This window comes from Oryzias latipes, chromosome 5 (assembly GCF_002234675.1).
Source record: "Oryzias latipes chromosome 5, ASM223467v1".
Taxonomy (NCBI): domain Eukaryota; kingdom Metazoa; phylum Chordata; class Actinopteri; order Beloniformes; family Adrianichthyidae; genus Oryzias; species Oryzias latipes.
The window spans coordinates 24,714,686-24,733,741 of NC_019863.2; the positions used below are offsets into that span (position 1 = coordinate 24,714,686).

Here is a 19,056-nt window from a genome sequence, read left to right on the forward strand (position 1 = left end):
TTCGCTGTAAAAAATTAGTTTAACAATAAAGCTTTCTACTAGAGCAATGCACACAATGACGCACTCGCTCCACAAAATATTTTCATCTGAAGTTATAATAAACGTATAATCATAATAACTATCTATCCGTAGAGGAGGAGAAGAACAATAGACCCTCCTCCTTTCAGTGGACTGCACACACTTCCTCATTCGTGCAGCATTTGAATGATCCTGTAGCTGTGTTCATTTCCTCACAATCAGTTTAAAAAAAAAAGGAAAACAGATCGGTGTTTGTAGGAGGAAGTTCTCAAATTGCAAACTGATCTGTTCACTTCTTCTGCAGGCTGATCTGAGCTGCAGGCCATCATGGACAGATTCTTGCTCTTTCTCGGTTGTTTACTTCCATCTGTGGCAGGTATGTTTTACGTGTGAATGTATTGAACTTCTGTTGAAATACTAAACCGGGTAAACAGTTGTTTTTCTAGAAACTGCCTTGTGAAAGTAAAAGTAGAAGCTCTGGCTTTTTTTTTTTTTTTTGCTGTTACGGCAGTTTGAGAGGATCTTCGTGCTACATTTGATAGTTTGTCTTTCATACAGAAGAGCAATCTCTATTTGTTTTATTTCATTCAAGTCAGAACTTTCTTTAGGTTTCTAATGTTATTTCACCTGATGATCCCCTGCTTGATCAATTCAACTTTAGTACATTAGAGTTCCAACCAGTTGCTGATTTCATTGTTTTTCTTTCTTTGAAATTTTATCATCACTAAATGCAACCAAATTTTAATCTCAGAAACATCTTTGACATCCTGGCATGGTAAAAGTTTTTGGACCAATTATGAGATGTAATAGTTTCCTTCAGCACACCAGAGTACTGTGGGTCACTGATTTAAAACACAGTGCTAACCTAACGAGGAGGTAAGTTAGAGACAGCAAGACTCCAGACTTTGAGGGGAAAAAGAGTCATTTTCAGTTTGGGTCGGAGGCCATTCCTTTTCAGACTAAGTGTAAAGACATGGACCTATATATTATGTAGACATCCATTTATGCATGAATGAATGAAGGTTTCACCTCTTTTCTCTTTCAGATTACTCCAAGGATCAGCATGGATACTTCATGTTCTCTGACTTCTTTTGTTATATACCATCCAGAAACCCAAAGGAGGTGCAGTATTTGATTGACTGGTATTTCAATATGGAGCTTACCATGCAGTACAACAGCTCGGTTGGGGGGTGGACCGGCTTCACTCCAGCTGGATTGATCACAGCAGCTAAATTCAATGCCGACAAATACGATGTGGTTCAGCGAATACTGGAGAGAGAACTTGTGTGTCAGAGAAGTGTTGAGATGGTTTACAACGGAACAGAGGAGGCAAAAGGTAAATAAACAAATGTCTTTGTGACATTTATTTTATCAAAATACATATAATTTTTTGTTTCACTCTTAAGTTTAGTGTCAATTAATTTAGGGTTTTAAAAATATTCACTTTGAAAGATCCATCCAACAAAGAATTTAAATAAATTGAAAGTATGACAAAATGTTACACTTAAGAAAAATGTTTTGCGTGTTGATTAATTAAAAATGATGGCATCCACTTGTCCAGTTAGTATTTCTGTAGGGACAGATCTAAGGAAAACATAGAATGGTGTTCTTGTGTTTCTAACCTGTTCTTGCACCATTTTTCTCATTATGGAAGGCAAGTATAAAATAATTTAAGCTTAAACGAGTGTTTCTTTATTCAAAAAGTGGTGAAAAAAAATGCTGTTATTAAAGCTCTCAGTTGTGACTCAGTAACAAGTATGGGGCGGGCCAAAGTCTCCTTACTCTGCTCCATTCTGATACATAAAGTTGCAGACAGATAGATAAATTAATGTTTTAGTTTTCCACGCCTGAATTGCCATCTGGCTCAGAAATGCACGGCTGAATAGCTCCAATATTGCTCGCTTTTTTTGTTGCACCGCTAATGTTAGCTTGGATTTATGAAGGGCTGTAAGCTAGTGGGAGATAGTGTAAACAAAGGGATGATGGGATATCAGCAGAGGCTTGTTTCCGCAACAACTGTCCCGCCCACAACTCAGAGTCAAGTTTCTGATGAAATCTTACAGCGCAACAAAAAACTGTTTTTGAGAAAACAATCCTCATCACTAAGACATGTTTTCTTAAACTAAACTTGATATTGAAAAACTTCATTGATAATGTAAATTTTCCTCCATGACAGAAAATGTATATACATTTTTTTTAAATAATGGTATTTTTCCTAAATTCAGACTACAGATCGGGGGGGGGGGTGTCCAGGGCCTGGATGCTGATGGTGGTTCAGAGCCAGATCTGGTGGAAACAAGGCGGAGGTGGAGCAGTGAAACTATCCAGAGAGACAATCAGCCATGAATTTTAAAGTAAAAATAGGGTAGTGATCTGCTTGTAGGATAGGGCGCTTCAGCTACTGCTTCAGAATGATGGCATAATGAGTGTGGAAAGGGAATCAACAACCCAAAATTCCAGGAAGTGAGTCAAATGTTTATTGAAAATGTGCCGAAGCTTTAGTGGTACTAACAGTTTGTCCTTTTGCAAAAATCTGTGCTTTCCCTGTAGAAAGGTAAAAAGAGATGTAAAGTGTAAAAGTTTGCATGAAGAAGCCTTCATTATGGGATGCTAACTGACCATCTCTGTTACTTCAGTTGAACCCAATGTAAGTCTGCAGACAGTGGAGGACAATGACTCAACTCTCGAGTGCAGCGCTTTGGATTTCTACCCCAAACACATCAGGCTGACGTGGTTCTCCAATGGACAGGAAGTGACCGAAGGCGTGACCTTTAGTGATGTGCTGCCAAATGGAGATTGGACCTATCAGGCGCACACATACTTGACATTGACACCTGGAAAGCAGGATCATATTAGCTGCATGGTGCAGCACACCAGCCTCAAAGAACCCAAGATTTATAACTGGGGTAATTGAGTCAAAGCCATAAATGCTGCTTCAAAGAAATTCCACAAAATGTTCTCATAACTCAGAAATGTTTCTTTTTGTCTTTTCAGAGCCGTCAATGAACCAAACGGATCGCGATTACATCATTGGTGGAGTCTGTGCTTTGCTTTTGGGAGCGGTGTTTCTGTGTGTGGGACTGATTCACTACAAACAGAAATGGAATACATTTGCCGTTTAAAGTTTCATATTTTATGTTTAATACACTTTCATTAATAAAATTAAAAGTTGCACATTTCTGAATCAATGTAAATATAATCACCCAAACATGAATAAATAATAATAAATAATCATTACATTAATTAAATAAAGATATTGTAAATACTATATTATATAAATGAACAATAGAATAAACAATAACTTCTTCTTTAGGCACGATTGTTAGATCTGTATACAAGCTCCTGCATGTTTTGTCGAAGAAACTGAATTCGACCCCCCCCCCCCCCCCCCACACACACACACACACAGTATCAGCTGAATCTAATGTAGGTCAAAAATATTCCTGTTTAAAAGACTATAAAAAAAACATTATTTCATCAAGATTAAATTTTTTCGCTTGAAGAAAGTAAGAAAAAGAACTGCCTGATAAAATTTATTAGGAAATTCAATGGAGAAAATCTGTATTGATTGATTCATTAATACTTAAAGAAAGATTGTTGAGCTATGAATAGGTGATCCATGTGGTAGTTATGGTTGAACTCTACAAAGGACATTACTTAACTCATTTTACCAGATTAAAAGAATTCTTACAAGTTTATTATTATTATTATTATTGAGTATTTATTTCTCTTTTAGAGATCCAGTAATTAAAGTTTTCTAATGGACTAAAATGCACACAATGACGCAATTATTTCTATAAATACTTTCATTTACAGCAACAAAATTAATTTATAACCGTTGGATTAACTAAAATGAGATATTTCTAGTTCATTTCATGCTATTCGATAGTTTTGGGGGTTGTTAACCTGACTAACTAAATCAAACTCTTCCCCTAATCATGTGACAGCCATGGCAGCTAAAATAATAATAGAAAGATTCAAGTTGCTTCAGGAACTTGAATCATAAGAAACAATGAGAAAAAAGAAGAAGAAAGCCTCCTCCTTTCAACGGACTGCACAAACTTCCTCATTCCTGCAGCATTTGCATGATCCCGAAGCTGATGAGTATGAGTATTTTGCATTTCTTATAAAAACGTGTAACAGTTTATAAAATAAGATATCAGTGTTTGAAGCAGAGAGGAAGGCTTCATATTTCACTCTGTGCACATCTGGTTGATCTGAGCTCCAGTCCAACATGGACAGATTCAGATTTTTGCTCTTTCTCTGTTGTTTACTTCCATCTGTGGCAGGTACGTTTTTCTTGTGAATGTATTGTACTTTTGTTCAAACACTAAACAAATAAACGCTTGTTTTGTTAAATTTATTTTGTTAAACTGAAAGTAACAGAAGAAGCTTGGGTTTTTTGCTGTTACGGCAGTTTGAGTCGATCTTCATGCTACATTTGACAGATGTTTTTCTTTCACATGAGAGCATCCCCTTTTTTAAATTTAATTCAAGTCATTTCTTTCTTTGCATAGCTATAATCGTAGATAATTCTTTGATAACTAAGACTGTTTCACCCTTTTTCTCCTGTTTGCTCAGTTAAATTTGTGCATTTAGTTGCTATTTTCTATTTTTTTCCAGACAAATTTTATTGTGACCAAATGCAACCCAATCCCAATTTACAAAATATATTTAATATTTTGATACACAATCTAAATTGTTTTTGTCATGTGTCAACATTTGTGAAGGGATTCTGTAAAAAGTTGTAATGATGTCACTTCATGACCCACTGATTTACCTTTTAGAAAAGTAGTTTGGCTGAAATCTGAACAAGCTCATATGAAACAGTCTGTTGCTGCTGTGATTCAATTCTGTTCTTTAATAATTTATTTTATTTTAAATTCTTTTTTTTTAACAGAAATGATAAATGTTTGTGTTTGCTAAATTATAAGAATGCCTATTAAATTAATGTTCAGGGTGAATTCTTTCCTCGTTAAAAACCACAAGGTACACCACCAACATAGAAAAAAAACTGTCATCTATGTTAACAATTTACAGTCATTCTTATCAAAGTGTTTTGAATAATAATGAAATACACCCAAAGAAAAAGTATTTTGTGATCACCTACACAGTGTGAAACCTGGGCCTGTTCAGGTGAACACAAAAGTGATTTCTTGGCAATGGGAAAGGATTTTTGGACCAATTAAGTGACATTTACTGCGGGACACTGGTTAAAAAACACAGTGCTAACCAAATGAGGAAGCAAGAGACAGCAAGACAAAAAAAAAAAAAACAAAGGTCATGAGTTTCAGTTCTGGTCACTGGGAGGCCATTCTTCTTCAGACTAAGTGTAAAGACATGGACCTATATATTATGTAGACATCCATTTCTGCATGAATGAATGAAGGTTTCACCTCTTTTCTCTTTCAGATTACTCCAAGGATCAGCATGGATACTTCATGTTTTCTGACTTCTTGTGTTATTTACCATCCAGAAACCCAAAGGAGGTGCAGTATTTGATTGACTGGTATTTCAATATGGAGCTTACCATGCAGTACAACAGCTCGGTTGGGGGGTGGACCGGCTTCACTCCAGCTGGATTGATCACAGCAGCTAAATTCAATGCCGACAAACACGATGTGGTTCAGCGAATACTGGAGAGAGAACTTGTGTGTCAGAGAAGTGTTGAGATTATTTATGAAACGACAGAGACGGCAAAAGGTAAATATGCAAACTTTTTAATTCATATTTTTTCTGAACTATAATTTTATCATATTGAATTATTTGGTTATGTGTCAGGCATTAACAACTAATCCAAGGGGTAAAATAGAGCCCAACCAGTTTATAAGGTTGATCAAATGAAGATGGTAAAATTTCTGAAAATATACATAAAAACAAATTTTCAGCACATTTTGTGGTTGCTGAAATATTTTGAAAATATTGAAATATATTTTTGTAGCAGTCGAATTCATGATGTGTACTTTCATAGTTTGCATTTTTAACAAGAGTCCTTTTGCAACCAAAATAGAGGCTTTTGCTGTGAAGGTTTTTAATTATATGTATTGCATCTAAAAATAAAAAGGTGTAAAGTTGTAAAAGTTTGCATAAAGTAACTGAAATTGAGCGACAAAAACTGTTATTTCAGTTGAACCCAATGTAAGTCTGCAGACAGTGGAGGACAATGACTCAACTCTCGAGTGCAGCGCTTTGGATTTCTACCCCAAACACATCAGGCTGACGTGGTTCTCCAATGGACAGGAAGTGACCGAAGGCGTGACCTTTAGTGATGTGCTGCCAAATGGAGATTGGACCTATCAGGCTCACACATACCTGACATTGACACCTGGAAAGCAGGATCACATTAGCTGCATGGTGCAGCACACCAGCCTCAAAGAACCCAAGATTTATAACTGGGGTAATTGAGTCAAAGCCATAAATGCTGCTTCAAAAAAATATATTTAAAAAATATATAAAATATGTTTGTTTTTGTCATTTCAGAGTCTTCAAAAAACCACACTGAGAACTACATCATTGGTGGAGTCTGTGCTTTGCTATTAGGAGCAGTTTTTCTGTGTGGAGGACTGATCCACTACAAACTGAGAAGGAGATCATTTTAATGTTGAATATTATAAAAATATTGAATATTTTAAAATAAAGAATATTTTAATGATTAAATATGCTTAACTTTCAGTATATATATATATATATATATATATATATATATATATATATATATATATATATATATATATATATATATATATATATATATATCATATGTTTTTTTCTTTTTTGAAATTATAAAAGTTATCACCAAGAGACAACGTTAAAAGAGGAGTGTAAATAATAATAATAATATATTACCGTAATCACAACAGTTCCTCCATCACAGCCTATTTTTTGTATGAGCACTAACTGTATGAAAAAAAGGTTTTTGGGCCACACAAAGATTAGCTTTTAGATGATAAAAATTAACAATTGAAGGTAGGCCTTAACATTTTCAAGCCACTATCACAATGCTAACACACACTGGTCACAGAACAGATGAGTCAGGAAACCCGGTCTCCATGGAGACAGTAAACAGCAGGCAGGGACACAGTTGAAACATTAGCCCCAGACTGCCAAGGAAACTAACTCTTCCTGGACAGATGGCGAATTCCCAGCAAACATCTAATCCCGTCAACTTTGTGCATCAGGATGAAATCTGGTAAAGAAACAAACTGACTTGTGTTAAATGTTTGTTTTATTCTGCCTTTTATACGATATGCTTTACCATAGATGAGCATTTTTAGATGACTAAGGAAAACATTCGTAACTTGTAAAATTTCAAATTTATAATTTTGTTACTTCTGTTAATATTCTTTTTAATGCCTGACTGAATTAGAAATGCTGTTAAAATGTACTTTGGGTGGGTGAATATAACTGAAGATGATCATAAAAGTTCAAAAATAGAATAAAAACACTTTGAAAATGGTAACGAAAGTTAAAATGCAATGTCTACTCTAACCTAAAATTGCATAATTTTAAATTTGTGACTATCGTGAATTTGTCCCCTGCATTGTTTTACTATCAGTTGACCTTTTTATCCAGATGCTGTGAGGCAGACACAGGCAGTTTCTTCATTCTACATTCAGTTTTTTCTTAATTTGCTATTTAATTAGACACTTTTTGTGCTCAAACCAGTCCAGTCACAGCTCAACCACTGTTGTCCACTCTCTGTGGTTGAAGCTTGTGCACGTTTTTTGTCATCTAAATGACTAAGTTCACTATTTTCCACAGGATCTATGTCTACACACATGGTGTGAAGTTGTACTTTGAAGCTAAAAGGCAGAAGTTAAAGATTCATGCAACAAAATGGGAGGTGTTCGTTTAACTAGAAATTTTAGAAATGGCTCTGGAAAATTGTTCAACAGTGGTGGATGCTTTTTGGTAGAGTGATCTTTTTAAATTTGTTTTTGTTGATTTATTTATTTATTTATTTATTTATTATTACCTTGTTTTGGATTGAACTTCTCCCAGACAAATTGCCGCTGTGACTGTGTGGCGTTTAGTTTGATCTGCTAAAGTGGGAAATGAACAAACTCGAAAAGACGGCATAAAACATTTTTGGCATTCCTTACTCATTCAAGCAGAGTCAGACTTTAGGTGTGGTTCAACGGCATACTTGGGTGACTTTCTAGAAATCAATTTTGAAACCACTGTCTGCAGCTGTGGAGTCTTCAGACTGTTATGGAGCCCTGTCTTTGGACACATGGAGAGCAGGCTGTGTTTAAAAAAATAAAAAATGTTTGTATTGGTGAGGTTGAGAGCAAATGATGAAATTCTTCTTTTGTGTACCAAAAGGCAGACAAATGTATAAAATATCCGAAAACCCTAATTGTTTTTGAGATTGAGAAACCAGCTAAAATGCAAAACAACTTGCAGGATGTGATCGAGGTGAACGCCTGTTTCACTTCTTCTAGATTTAATGAAAAGTGGTGACTAAAGTGAAAGCATAGCATGTTTTTACGTTTCTGTGTAGGAAAGCACATCTAAAAACTGAGAAGGATTCAGCAGATCTTTGGCCCCACAAGTGGGGCTTCCTGGCTGACGTCTACAAGGAGGTAAACTCAAGATGTTTTACTGCTTTTTTGTGTTGACCCCCCTGGTTTGCTTGCCATTGATTTGTTTCCAAATGCACACAATCTTTGAGTGTTATCCACTTCCTTAATTTCATCCATTTTCATTTTCTTAACCCCCTAAATTATACTGTTTTGGGGGTCACAGGGTTTGCTGGAGCCTCTCCAGCTACTGAAGGGCGAGGGGTTAAGTACACTCACTTCACCAGTCCATCACAGGGTGCCTATTCAGCCATAAAATATATATTTGATGCTTGCTTTACTGATTTTTTTTGTAAGAAAAGTGCTAGCACGCACATCTAGGTAGAAGACAGCTAAATGACTGAGGATAACAGGTTTTCTTTGATCATAGATCATTTGTTGTTCATCGAAGGTTTTGTCTCTTTGTATACATGAAACATTATTGTTTGTATTCTAGTATGAGGAGGAGAACGCAAAGCTGATGGAAAGCATTAAAGGGGGGCCTCTTCAGCAAAGCACTAGGTCTCAAACCCCTCCAGGAAAGAACACACACGTATGAAGCTTTTAATGACAAATTATTATCTATTTAGAAACCTTTTACTCAGTGGGATTCTTCTCTGCAGGTTAACCCTTCCCCTCCTATTCCTAAGACAAGTCAGGGTTTCGTTGGTTGGCGTTCTGGTCACGCACATCTTCAGCTGGAGAAGTACAACATGGTGAACCACAGGAGACGCCGCCTTCATTAAGGAAATTGCAGCTAAATGGGGCCGACTACAACAAATGTCTTCACTTGTTACCAGATCTGTGCCTAGAGTAAATTAAAATATACATTGGTAAAGAAAAAAAAGTGTTGCTCATTTTCAATTAAAACAAAGGTGTTTGGTCACATGACACATTCTACAACAGTGCCCACATGGATAAGATGGAAAAAAATTGATATTTTTGAATGACAGTTTTGTTTTGATATTTCTTAATTGTTGTTAAAGTTAAAAGTAAATCTTTCAATAGGTTTCATATTTGCCTTGGATAAAAATTTGATTTTATTGATTTATTTCAAGCATTGTAGTCAAAGCAATAAAGAATTTACACATATTTATCAAACTCATTACAGAAATGATAAAATGCATAGATTAAAAATACAGAAAATAAAACAAAAATTTCACTTAAATAACATTTGCTTAATTAAATACAGTGATCATTAACTGAAGTATAAGTAGAGCTTGATTTATTGCTTGAAAAGGAGTGGGAAGAAGCAAGTTTATATAATCCCACCCCTAAAATGACAGCTAAATTAGTTCTAAGTTACTTGCAATTTATAAGATTCTTATACTATTTCAACTTGGATTTTTTTCCCCTTTTCATTTAAAATTAGGTTAAAAAAAAAAGTAAAAATAAATCAAACACTTTTTTGTAAAACCATTTTGTTTAATAAAATTCACTATTGAAAATAGAATTTGCACCCCTCTCCACAAAAATTAATCCCATGTTCCAGTTTCTTTATTGGTCCACCAGGTATATTAAATTTTGCTTAAAGGCATACAGACATCTTACACAAACATTTCTAAAAGAATAGACATGTTCTGATATGGCCTTCATGATAGACCAGGCTTTCTAAATCACACTCCCACTGGACTCTGGAGCAGTAGAGGCGTGTTTTTTAACCCTTGTGCTATCTTAGATGACCCCACCCTTACAGTGACGTGTTCTCTCTACCATGACAAAGGTGGATAAAGGTGGAAAGATTTCATGTAATCCATGGACACCAGTGAAGATCACAAATCATTGAAGAAAAAAGGTTCAGAGCACTGTCTAGTGGGTCTAGATGACCCAACTCCCAATGGTAAAGTGCCTAGGATAGCACAAGGGTTAAAACTCCCACTCATCAATCAGTGGTCTTTTATTTGTGATTATGCTGTTTTTAGCCAAAGAAAAAAACCTATGTTGTTTTCTAGGACATATTATCTGCACAGTGACAGTTATCCATTGCGGTGTAAGCCTCCCCACACTTCCCATCATCCCTTTGTTTACACGTTCTCCCATTAGTTTACATCCCCTTACAACCCTGACCTAACATTACCGGAAAAAAAAAGGGTGAGCAATATCGAAGCTGTCCAGCCATACAGTTCTGATCCAGATGCCAGCTCAGACGAGGAGAATGAAGATGTACACGGATCTAGACGTCTGCAAGTGCATACGTCAGAATGGAGAGGAGCAGGGGGTTTGTGGCCCACCAATTGTGGCACCATTGCTACAAGCTTTTTCCAAATGCATTTTTTCATTAATACTCTTGATTTACAACAATTTGAATAAAGAAATACTCAGAAAGAAAATTTTAAGCTAAAATTTCTTTGTGTGTGTCCTCCATCATGAGAAAAAATGCCACAAGAACATGTTAAAAACACCATTTTCATTGGAGTGGATCTTCAATAAATCAGAGAATTGATATTTTAAATGTTTTTATGAATAGAAACAATGTCAAGACATTTATACAGCTTTTTTAATTTTTTTTAAATATTATTTGATTAAATATATAGTTTGACCACTGACAGAAATAAAGAAAACGTAAGAATTTCATTAGAACATTTGCATTTGTGGATGTAAAATTTAGCAAGTAAGATGAAAACCTTTAATAAAAATTGAAATAGAAATAAATAAATCGATATTAATATTCTTATGCTGGTGGAACCCAAACAATACATGTAAAGAAAAGATGAGAGCACATTTGTGACAAAAGAAATCACAGAAAATATGCCCTAAAGATTGAGAAAAGGGGCAATGCCAAAATAGAAGAGTATTTTTTTTTAAACTTGAAATTGGTGGGGGGAATCTCCCATGACGGCACGCTGCTACGTATGAGTCACGTTTTTGTCTGACGTAATGACATCACGCGGCCTGTCGAGAAAGCGGAAGAAGAGACAAAAACACCAGCGGTGCCGACAAACAGCACTCTCTGGGTTCGACCGCGATTAACTGCCAGAAAAAAACACCCGGGCGTTTAATACTAAACCTTAAACAAAGTGCCAAAAGTTTGTATAGATTTGAAAGAAAACTAGCTGTTGTTTAAACTGAGCAAAATGTCGTTGTTTGGTAAAATATTCGGTGGCGGCAGTAAGGGTGGCAAAGCGGCGACTCCCCAGGAGGCTATCCAGAAGCTCAGGGAAACCGAGGAGATGTTGGCGAAAAAACAGGATTTCTTGGAGAAGAAAATTGAACAGGAACTCATAACGGCGAAGAAGAACGGCACCAAAAACAAACGAGGTAGACTTTTTGTAACTTTGGGGGTTGGCTGGATCGACAAAGTCACTCTATAGTTTGCTAGCCGCAGGCCAACTGGAGCAGCAGGTACTAGTGTCAGTTGGCTGTTGACAGGCTGCTCTCCTGAATAGACGTCTGTGTCTTCACGCAAACATCCATGCAGTCATGAGACTCCATTTTTAAAGGTCCAGTTGAAGAGTTGGGACGTAAAAAAGGAAGCTCAGGACGTGAATGAGAAGCTCAACATAAAATTAACATGAAATTCCGAGTTGTTAGTGTTTTTAATCTTAATCTGTTGAGTTTCTCTTTGTAAAACGTTTATTCGTGAGAAAAATCACACATTTTGTAGTAAAAGATTACTACAATAATGCTCACAGACTATTATTTTTTAAATCAAGAGATGCTTCAACAAAACTTAAATTTTTAAGAAAAACTCTTAATCTGGCTTTAGTTGAAAATGTTTTGCCCTTTGAGTGTTCACTTGAATTTGCAATTGCATGTATTTAATTTATATCTCCAGTTTAACACCAGTTATAAGGAAGGCTGTGTAAACACTGGTATCATGTTATATAGTTATTAAAACGCGGCTTGAGATGTGTCACATCTGTGTTTGCAGTCACAGTACTTATGGTTGTGCTCCATTGGAGAAGGCGTTCATCACGTCATACTGTGACTTTTGATGGTACAGCCCATCAAACCTGATTTACTGCTTAGTCTGCCGTCTTATTGTGCCCTTTGCTTCTGTTCAGATATGGAAAATGTGAGAGAATGCAGAGCAGAGCAAACACACCAACTTCACTGTGATAATGACACCAAAGTCACTCATGCTGCATCGATTGATGCTTCTGCTCACATCCTCAGCAGACTGTAAATGCAGTTTTAACAACAAATTGTCAAAAGGATTCTAATTTGACAATAAACGATGTATTTCTTTGCGAGGTTGTGGAAAAAAAATCGGCCTTTGGTAACTTAATTGTCACTTGTTAATTGTTATTTTTTCACTTCATGATCTAGGACTGTTTACTGTGAATTAGATGAAACAATTCATGAATCAAATTCTCTTTTTCTTCTAGAGAAACAGATTATATAAAAATTAAAAAGTTATACGGCACATTTCCGTCCTTTTATGGACTTCATCAACATTGCGTCCTCGTTTTTCTGAAGAGTCGGCAAACATGGCGTGTGGATTTCATTTTATTTAAAATTTTAATTTAAAACACTGTTTAGTTATAAAGTGGTAAACAGCAAATTATGTATAAAATATTTAGCGAAGATGAAATATTTGATTTTCTTTTTAAAAAAAATGTAGACAAAGGGGAAAAAATGAAAAAGAAGAGTGTAACCCAACCAATTGTTATTAAAAATTATGCCAATAATAGCACACAATAAATTAGTTATAGTAAAATCCATTAGAAAATGAAAATAATGTAAACAATCCTTTCAGTGCATAAAACCAGCATTAGAATACTAATATTTTTAAAAGCTAAAGTAATCTACCAATATTTTAATCAGTAATAATAAAATCAGGCTCTTAATTGTAGTAACAAAAACAGGAAAGTATGATGTCACTTCCAGCTGAGAGCTCCACAGCAACCTGCCAGGACAACAGCCCTGTTTGTTATCATCGGGGGCTCTGATTGAATTCTGGTCAAATGTGCTCCTCTGTGTTCTGTAATACCCAGATAAACTGTCTCCAGTTTGGGAAAAGGAAATGTTTTTTATGATGTTGAAATGGTGGGTTTTTGTGGCAAAAATAATCATTTCAAGAGAGGTCAGAAGTTTGTTACCTGGAAAGAAAAGGAAAAACGATGTGTGTGTGTGTGTGTGTGTGTGCGTGGTGTGTGTGTGTGTGTGTGCGTGGTGTGCAGCTCTTATATACTGATTGTGATGTGACTTAACTGGTTGGCAAAGTCAGACTAGGTCTGGGTGCTTTATCTGATCAAACTGGAGCAGTTGGACCAGAACCCTCTTGTTTGTGCGTTTTATCAGATGTTTTTGAACAGGAAGCTTATTGAACAGAAAAGCAGTCCTGTAGACTTGTTCAGTCCCTGTTGAAAGGGTCTCAGGTCAAAGCAGAGCTAGAACTTCAAACTGTGCAACAAGACTTCTTTTCAACAAAAAAGAACGCGCAAATAAATATTTTCTTACAATATTATTTATTTTAAAGATCATTTACATTTAAGTTCCCTTAATTATTATCAGAGGTAGATAGTAATGAGTGTAATTTAGTGAAGTAACTATTTGAAAATAGGTGCTCCTTAAAGTTATTGTACTGCTCTACTATTTTTACTTTTGCTTAAGTCGATTTTTGAAAGAAAACTAGGTTATAAAGCTGCACTTTACCTAAATGTTTTTATTTTTTTAATTATGTATTGCGGAGCCTTTCTTTTTGTAGAAGACTGTAAATATAAAATTTCTTTAGTAATTATTTGTAAATACAAGGGTCTTTTTTGACATATTCTTGAAAAACAAAATTCAGATGTCATATTCATAGCCATTACTCTGTACTTTAGTAGTCCTTTTACCCGTTTCACTTTCACTTGAGTCATAATTAGATGAGTGTTTTGTCTCTGAATCCAGGGTTGCTGCAGAACAACCATCCCAGTTTTGAACTGTTCTGAAAACAGAGCCAGGGTTTTGTCTGCTTTCAGAGACTTTGCTCTGGCAGGATTCAATCTAATACAGCGTCTCTGCTTTCTAACAACACCCTCTGCATGTGCCTGGAGTATCCTGCAGCCCTTACTGTGCGGCTTCTGTGCAGCTGAATATTTGGATGGCAAAATGTTAATAGAAAGGGAGATTTTACTAAAGAAACACAAATGCATAAACATACTTGGTCTATGTTTCTTTTCAAATGAATGTGACACAAATTAATAAATGGTTAATTGTTACTTTAATCCAATTGGTTGACTTTGACCTTATTTTTTGTCAATATTTTCAAAACCACAATTGAATTTCTGTGACTTGAGATTTCAATAACTTAAGTTAACTTAAGCTGTTGAATTGACCGCTGTGTCCTCTGTCCATCCAGCGGCTCTCCAGGCCCTGAAGAGAAAAAAGCGGTACGAGAAGCAGCTGGCTCAGATTGACGGGACCTTGTCCACCATCGAGTTCCAGAGAGAGGCTTTGGAGAACGCCAACACTAACACAGAAGTGCTCAAAAATATGGGCTTTGCTGCTAAAGCCATGAAGGCCGCGCACGAAAACATGTAAGTTGTTGCTTAGTGGGAGGTCTTCGTTAGGTCACAACCTTTGCTCTGCTGTAATCTTAAGAACTTCAGGACATCTCTTTGGCTTTTGAATAATTGTTATAACTTTGCTTTATTTGTATTTATTTATTTTGTCGGTTTTTTTATTTTACTTGCTTCTTAGCTTTTTTGTCGGTTCTTTTTCTTATGCTCCCATTGGGAGCCTTTAGTTTCACTTTGCTCATGGTTTGATCACTTTTGTTTGTTAAAAACAACCAACTTGTTCTGTTAATGCTGACTAACACATTTTAGATGGTATCAAATGATAAAACCCATTTTTACCAAATGACAACTCTTAAAAAAAAAAGAAAACTATTTCCCTTTATATTTATGACTAAATCATTACCACTTATACTGCTAGTTTTATCAATTCTCATGTGGTTTATTAATTAAAAAAATACTATTTCTTTATTACTATTTATTATTTCTGGCATCTCTTCATAGATGATAAATTTAGTTACTATGGTTTGTAGTTATAGTTTATAGTTATTAATGTGGTCTCCTCCGTAAATGTCAATTGACTGACCTAAATGATAAAACCTATTAACACTTTACCTTAATTTTGACACTATTATCCTTTCATAGTTTTATTAACTACATTTTTTTGTGATTTTATTTATGTATTCATATATTTTTAAAATATTACTTGATTAAACCAAAACTACAACGGTATAAAACCTTGTCATTAGTAAAGCCCTTCTAACAAAGCATACTTTTACTGTCGTTCTGTTATTCGAATGCCAGGAACTTTATTGTAAGTCGTGCACCAGAAAAGCCGACCGGTACTACTGAAACTTGTCTCCAATGTTGTTGGTTGCATTTGTTTGAGCGTCTTTTGTTGTCGTCATCTGACAGGGACATAGATAAAGTAGACGATCTCATGGCAGAGATCACAGAACAGCAGGAAGTGGCCCAGGAGATCTCAGACGTCATCTCCAGACCAGTGGGATTCGGCGAAGATTACGACGAGGTGAGAACTGAGGATAAACCGCAGGAAGTGAAATGAGATGTTCAGACCTCAAAGCAAATTGAAATGCCTCTCTGTGTTTCACTTTTGAATATGTTAAGACCTGAAACTTGTTCGTTTATTGTTATTCTATTTTAAGAGACAAGTTGGAGAAGTTTCCCTTTGTCCAGTGTTTAAGCCAGGATTTGTTCAGAGCATAAATGTTGTGTCGTCTCAGTTCACTTTGAGCAAACCTGCTGTTTTTGCAGGATGAGCTGTTGGCTGAGCTGGAGGATCTGGAACAGGAGGAGCTGGACAAAAACCTATTGGAAATCAAAGGAACGGCAGATGTTCCTCTGCCCAGCGTACCATCCACTTCTCTTCCATCCAAACCAGGTATGAGACATCATCTCTAAAACGCCTCATTGAGGAAAACTTTCATAATTTACTTGATGTGAAAATAAACATACTTTTTTTTTTTCTTTTAGCCAAAAAGAAGCAAGAAGAAGACGAGGATGACATGGCAGACCTGGAGGCCTGGGCAACTAACTGAGCTCGCTCTCGCTGTGGGCCGGCAGCCCGCCCTCTTCTGCCAATATTTAGCTGTCATGCTGCTTTCAGACACAGGGAGGAGAGCAGGAGGGGGGTGGGGGGCACGGTCCTGCTGAACTGCTGCTCTGTCTTAAAGCATACATCCAAAATACAATCCATACCAAACACCTCTCGTTGTGCACGTTTGCTGATTAGAACGAGGTGAACCCAGGCTTTAGATCTCAAATTGATTTTCCTGACAGAATCTCTTTGCTTTGGCTCTCCACTACCAGTACTTTTTTCTGCCTTTTTTTCCAAGCAAAGAGTAGAATATGGCAGGTTTTTTTTTTTTTATCGGCCTGTGGTTAGTTTACAAAAAAAGAGAAATGAGCACTTAGATGCATACCTCCAGGGATGGGGTGCACAGAGGAGCAGGACAAGGCGAGGAATCAAAGCCTCATGCATTCTCTATCTCAACACAAAAATGGACTATCTGCAGAGAAACAACAACATAGGACTTTGTTACTGAAATGTTACAGATTACAGAACAAGGATGTTCTGGGGTCTTGATTTGCTGTAAGAAGGACAAATCTTGTAACAGAAGGACACGGGGTTCTCTCTACTTTTTCACTTTCATCTTATCACTCCATCTTTCGGATAAATCTCTGGATGTACTTAGTTAATTTTCCAATGCAAGTTTTGGGTGTGAAATTTCTATAATAAAATAAAATATGTTCCTACATGATTGTGTAAAGGATTTTTCTGTTTAATTACCGTAAGAGATGTGGTTTTTCTGCTGACAGTCACGTTAGGAACAGGTTCAAACATGACATATTATGCAGAGTTTCTAAAAAAAAAAAAAACATGTTGAAGCAAAAAAAAAAACATGTAGAAGCAGCTTTTATCCTCGGTCTGTTCTCAGTATTAAAATGACTATCCTAAAATGATCATGAGATGAATCTGTTGGGCTTTGTTAGTTTAAATCCTCCCCACCAGCTTACCCTGGTTGTTGTTTGGCCCGATTGTCTCCTGATTTGTTAGAGCAACAATCTGTGTGTAGATAATTGTTAGTGGGAGACAAAGTACACTGCGGCATTACTTGAAGTAAAGTATGGAACTCCAGGTTAAATATTACTAAATGAGTGAAAAGTTTGAATGTGGGATAAGCTCCTTAGCTAATCTAAAATACAAAATGTTTTCAGAGTTTGATCTACAGATTTTCTTTCTCAAAAAGTTCTGAAACAAAACTAAAAAACAAGCGATAACACACACAAACCAGAAACTTGCACAAATATGGATTCCGTCAAATATGCATTTGAAGACGATAAATAATGAAAACAAAGAAAAATGTTAGCAAAGAGTGTGTTTGAGAAGAGCGATGGAATCGCATAAAGTTCATTTAGTCTTTTTTATTACCTCTTTATATTATTCGCAATTTTCAGTCATAATCTTTGGATTTTATCTCAACCCAAATATATTTCCTCTAGCTTGTATTCATATGAATTTTATTTTTTTTCAAAATTCAATTTGTTCCACAGTTTTACTTCAATACAAGAGAGAGTATATCTTTTTTGGGTAAATCTCATATTTCAGATTTTTTAGAATGATTTGAAATCATTACATTGATCTCCGTAGCAAAACATCCACTGTAAATTCTCTGGTAAAATTGTGTTTTTTGCTTTAAACTTGTGTAACGCAGATTACATTTAAACAACATAAAACTTTAGTACTGTAAATATCAAAAAAGTGCATTAGTCTGATCCCAAAGTAAAGTATTTCCTAAAAACCTTAAAACAGTAACTTACATGGTCAAAATTAACAACCAGTACAGAATAAGCAGCAGAAGCATTGCAAGTATCTTGACCCCGTTCAGAGCAGATAGCTGAGATCAAAGAGACTGTAAACCTCTGTGGTGACAATTTACTAGCAGCATTCTCCTAAATTAGCTCTGTGGCGTAGAGTTACTACTACTAGGGGGAGGTTAAACTCCTACTATGAAGCTGGGTAAAAAATAAAAATGATCTTTATCTATTTCCACACGACAGACTGTAAAGCAATTTGGGCCTTCAAGGAAGGTAGAAAAACGCTAGACAAGTATACTCCACTTACCATTTACAGCTGTAGATAGAGAAACCTACTTCATGTTTTTATTGTTTCCACATAGATGCATTCAGGTACTTCCAGCACTTGTAGGTGGTGCAAATGTTTACATGCACTTCTGCTAATTAGGACCAATTAGGAAATTGTTAGATAGGATATTGCAAAAAAAAAAAAGAGAAAAAATCACAAAAAAGTCTGGATACTATATCACAGAGATGAAACATGTGCTAGTTTTGAAGCAGAACTGCCAAAAGTAAACACTGAACAGGAAGGAATTAAAGCACAAAAAGTCAAGTCAAATAGTTACGTGTGTTGGCCTTTTAGTTCCTGCTTGAAACATGCCTAAAAGTGTATGAGGTTAAGTTCACCAAATAACTCCTAGATGGTTTGCTACACA

General features: G+C 35.8%; 3 protein-coding genes across 9 annotated transcripts; all 3 read left to right on the forward strand.

The window, feature by feature from the left end:
- The first annotated feature begins 217 nt into the window (after positions 1–217).
- LOC101173297 (rano class II histocompatibility antigen, A beta chain) lies at positions 218–6,674 on the forward strand. 7 transcript variants are annotated; one of them, XM_020703430.2, is made up of 5 exons: positions 3,159–4,307; positions 5,431–5,721; positions 6,146–6,156; positions 6,259–6,415; positions 6,499–6,674. In XM_020703430.2, exons 1-5 carry the CDS (start codon positions 4,253–4,255, stop codon positions 6,615–6,617), a joined length of 633 nt encoding a protein of 210 aa, XP_020559089.1. In that variant the 5' UTR covers positions 3,159–4,252; the 3' UTR covers positions 6,618–6,674. The 7 variants fall into 7 exon arrangements, with proteins under 7 accessions (XP_020559086.1, XP_004069252.1, XP_020559085.1 ...); XM_020703427.2 differs by lacking the exons at positions 3,159–4,307; positions 5,431–5,721; positions 6,146–6,156; positions 6,259–6,415 and adding exons at positions 218–394; positions 1,064–1,354; positions 2,655–2,924; XM_004069204.4 differs by lacking the exons at positions 5,431–5,721; positions 6,146–6,156; positions 6,259–6,415; positions 6,499–6,674 and adding exons at positions 228–394; positions 1,064–1,354; positions 2,655–2,924 and having other exon boundaries at positions 3,013–3,192.
- A 148-nt stretch (positions 6,675–6,822) lies between these two features.
- c5h20orf85 (chromosome 5 C20orf85 homolog) lies at positions 6,823–9,417 on the forward strand. Its single transcript, XM_004069058.4, has 4 exons — positions 6,823–7,207; positions 8,522–8,603; positions 9,037–9,132; positions 9,203–9,417. The coding sequence occupies exons 1-4, from the start codon at positions 7,149–7,151 to the stop codon at positions 9,323–9,325; spliced, it is 360 nt and encodes a 119-aa protein (XP_004069106.1). The 5' UTR covers positions 6,823–7,148; the 3' UTR covers positions 9,326–9,417.
- Positions 9,418–11,451: 2,034 nt separating this feature from the next.
- LOC101173541 (charged multivesicular body protein 4b) lies at positions 11,452–17,301 on the forward strand. The gene is made up of 5 exons (XM_023955120.1): positions 11,452–11,837; positions 14,866–15,043; positions 15,938–16,052; positions 16,298–16,424; positions 16,517–17,301. The coding sequence occupies exons 1-5, from the start codon at positions 11,654–11,656 to the stop codon at positions 16,579–16,581; spliced, it is 669 nt and encodes a 222-aa protein (XP_023810888.1). The 5' UTR covers positions 11,452–11,653; the 3' UTR covers positions 16,582–17,301.
- The last annotated feature ends 1,755 nt before the right edge of the window (positions 17,302–19,056 follow it).

Coding starts and splice junctions, on each gene's coding strand:
- LOC101173297 (XM_004069204.4), top strand. CDS start 346: ATGGACAGATTCTTGCTCTTTCTCGGTTGTTTACTTCCATCTGTGGCA. Junction 395..1,063: donor TTTACTTCCATCTGTGGCAG/GTATGTTTTACG, acceptor TTTCTCTTTCAG/ATTACTCCAAGGATCAGCAT. Junction 1,355..2,654: donor CGGAACAGAGGAGGCAAAAG/GTAAATAAACAA, acceptor CTGTTACTTCAG/TTGAACCCAATGTAAGTCTG.
- c5h20orf85 (XM_004069058.4), top strand. CDS start 7,149: ATGGCGAATTCCCAGCAAACATCTAATCCCGTCAACTTTGTGCATCAG. Junction 7,208..8,521: donor GTGCATCAGGATGAAATCTG/GTAAAGAAACAA, acceptor GTTTCTGTGTAG/GAAAGCACATCTAAAAACTG. Junction 8,604..9,036: donor TGGCTGACGTCTACAAGGAG/GTAAACTCAAGA, acceptor TTTGTATTCTAG/TATGAGGAGGAGAACGCAAA.
- LOC101173541 (XM_023955120.1), top strand. CDS start 11,654: ATGTCGTTGTTTGGTAAAATATTCGGTGGCGGCAGTAAGGGTGGCAAA. Junction 15,044..15,937: donor AAGGCCGCGCACGAAAACAT/GTAAGTTGTTGC, acceptor GTCATCTGACAG/GGACATAGATAAAGTAGACG. Junction 16,053..16,297: donor TCGGCGAAGATTACGACGAG/GTGAGAACTGAG, acceptor CTGTTTTTGCAG/GATGAGCTGTTGGCTGAGCT.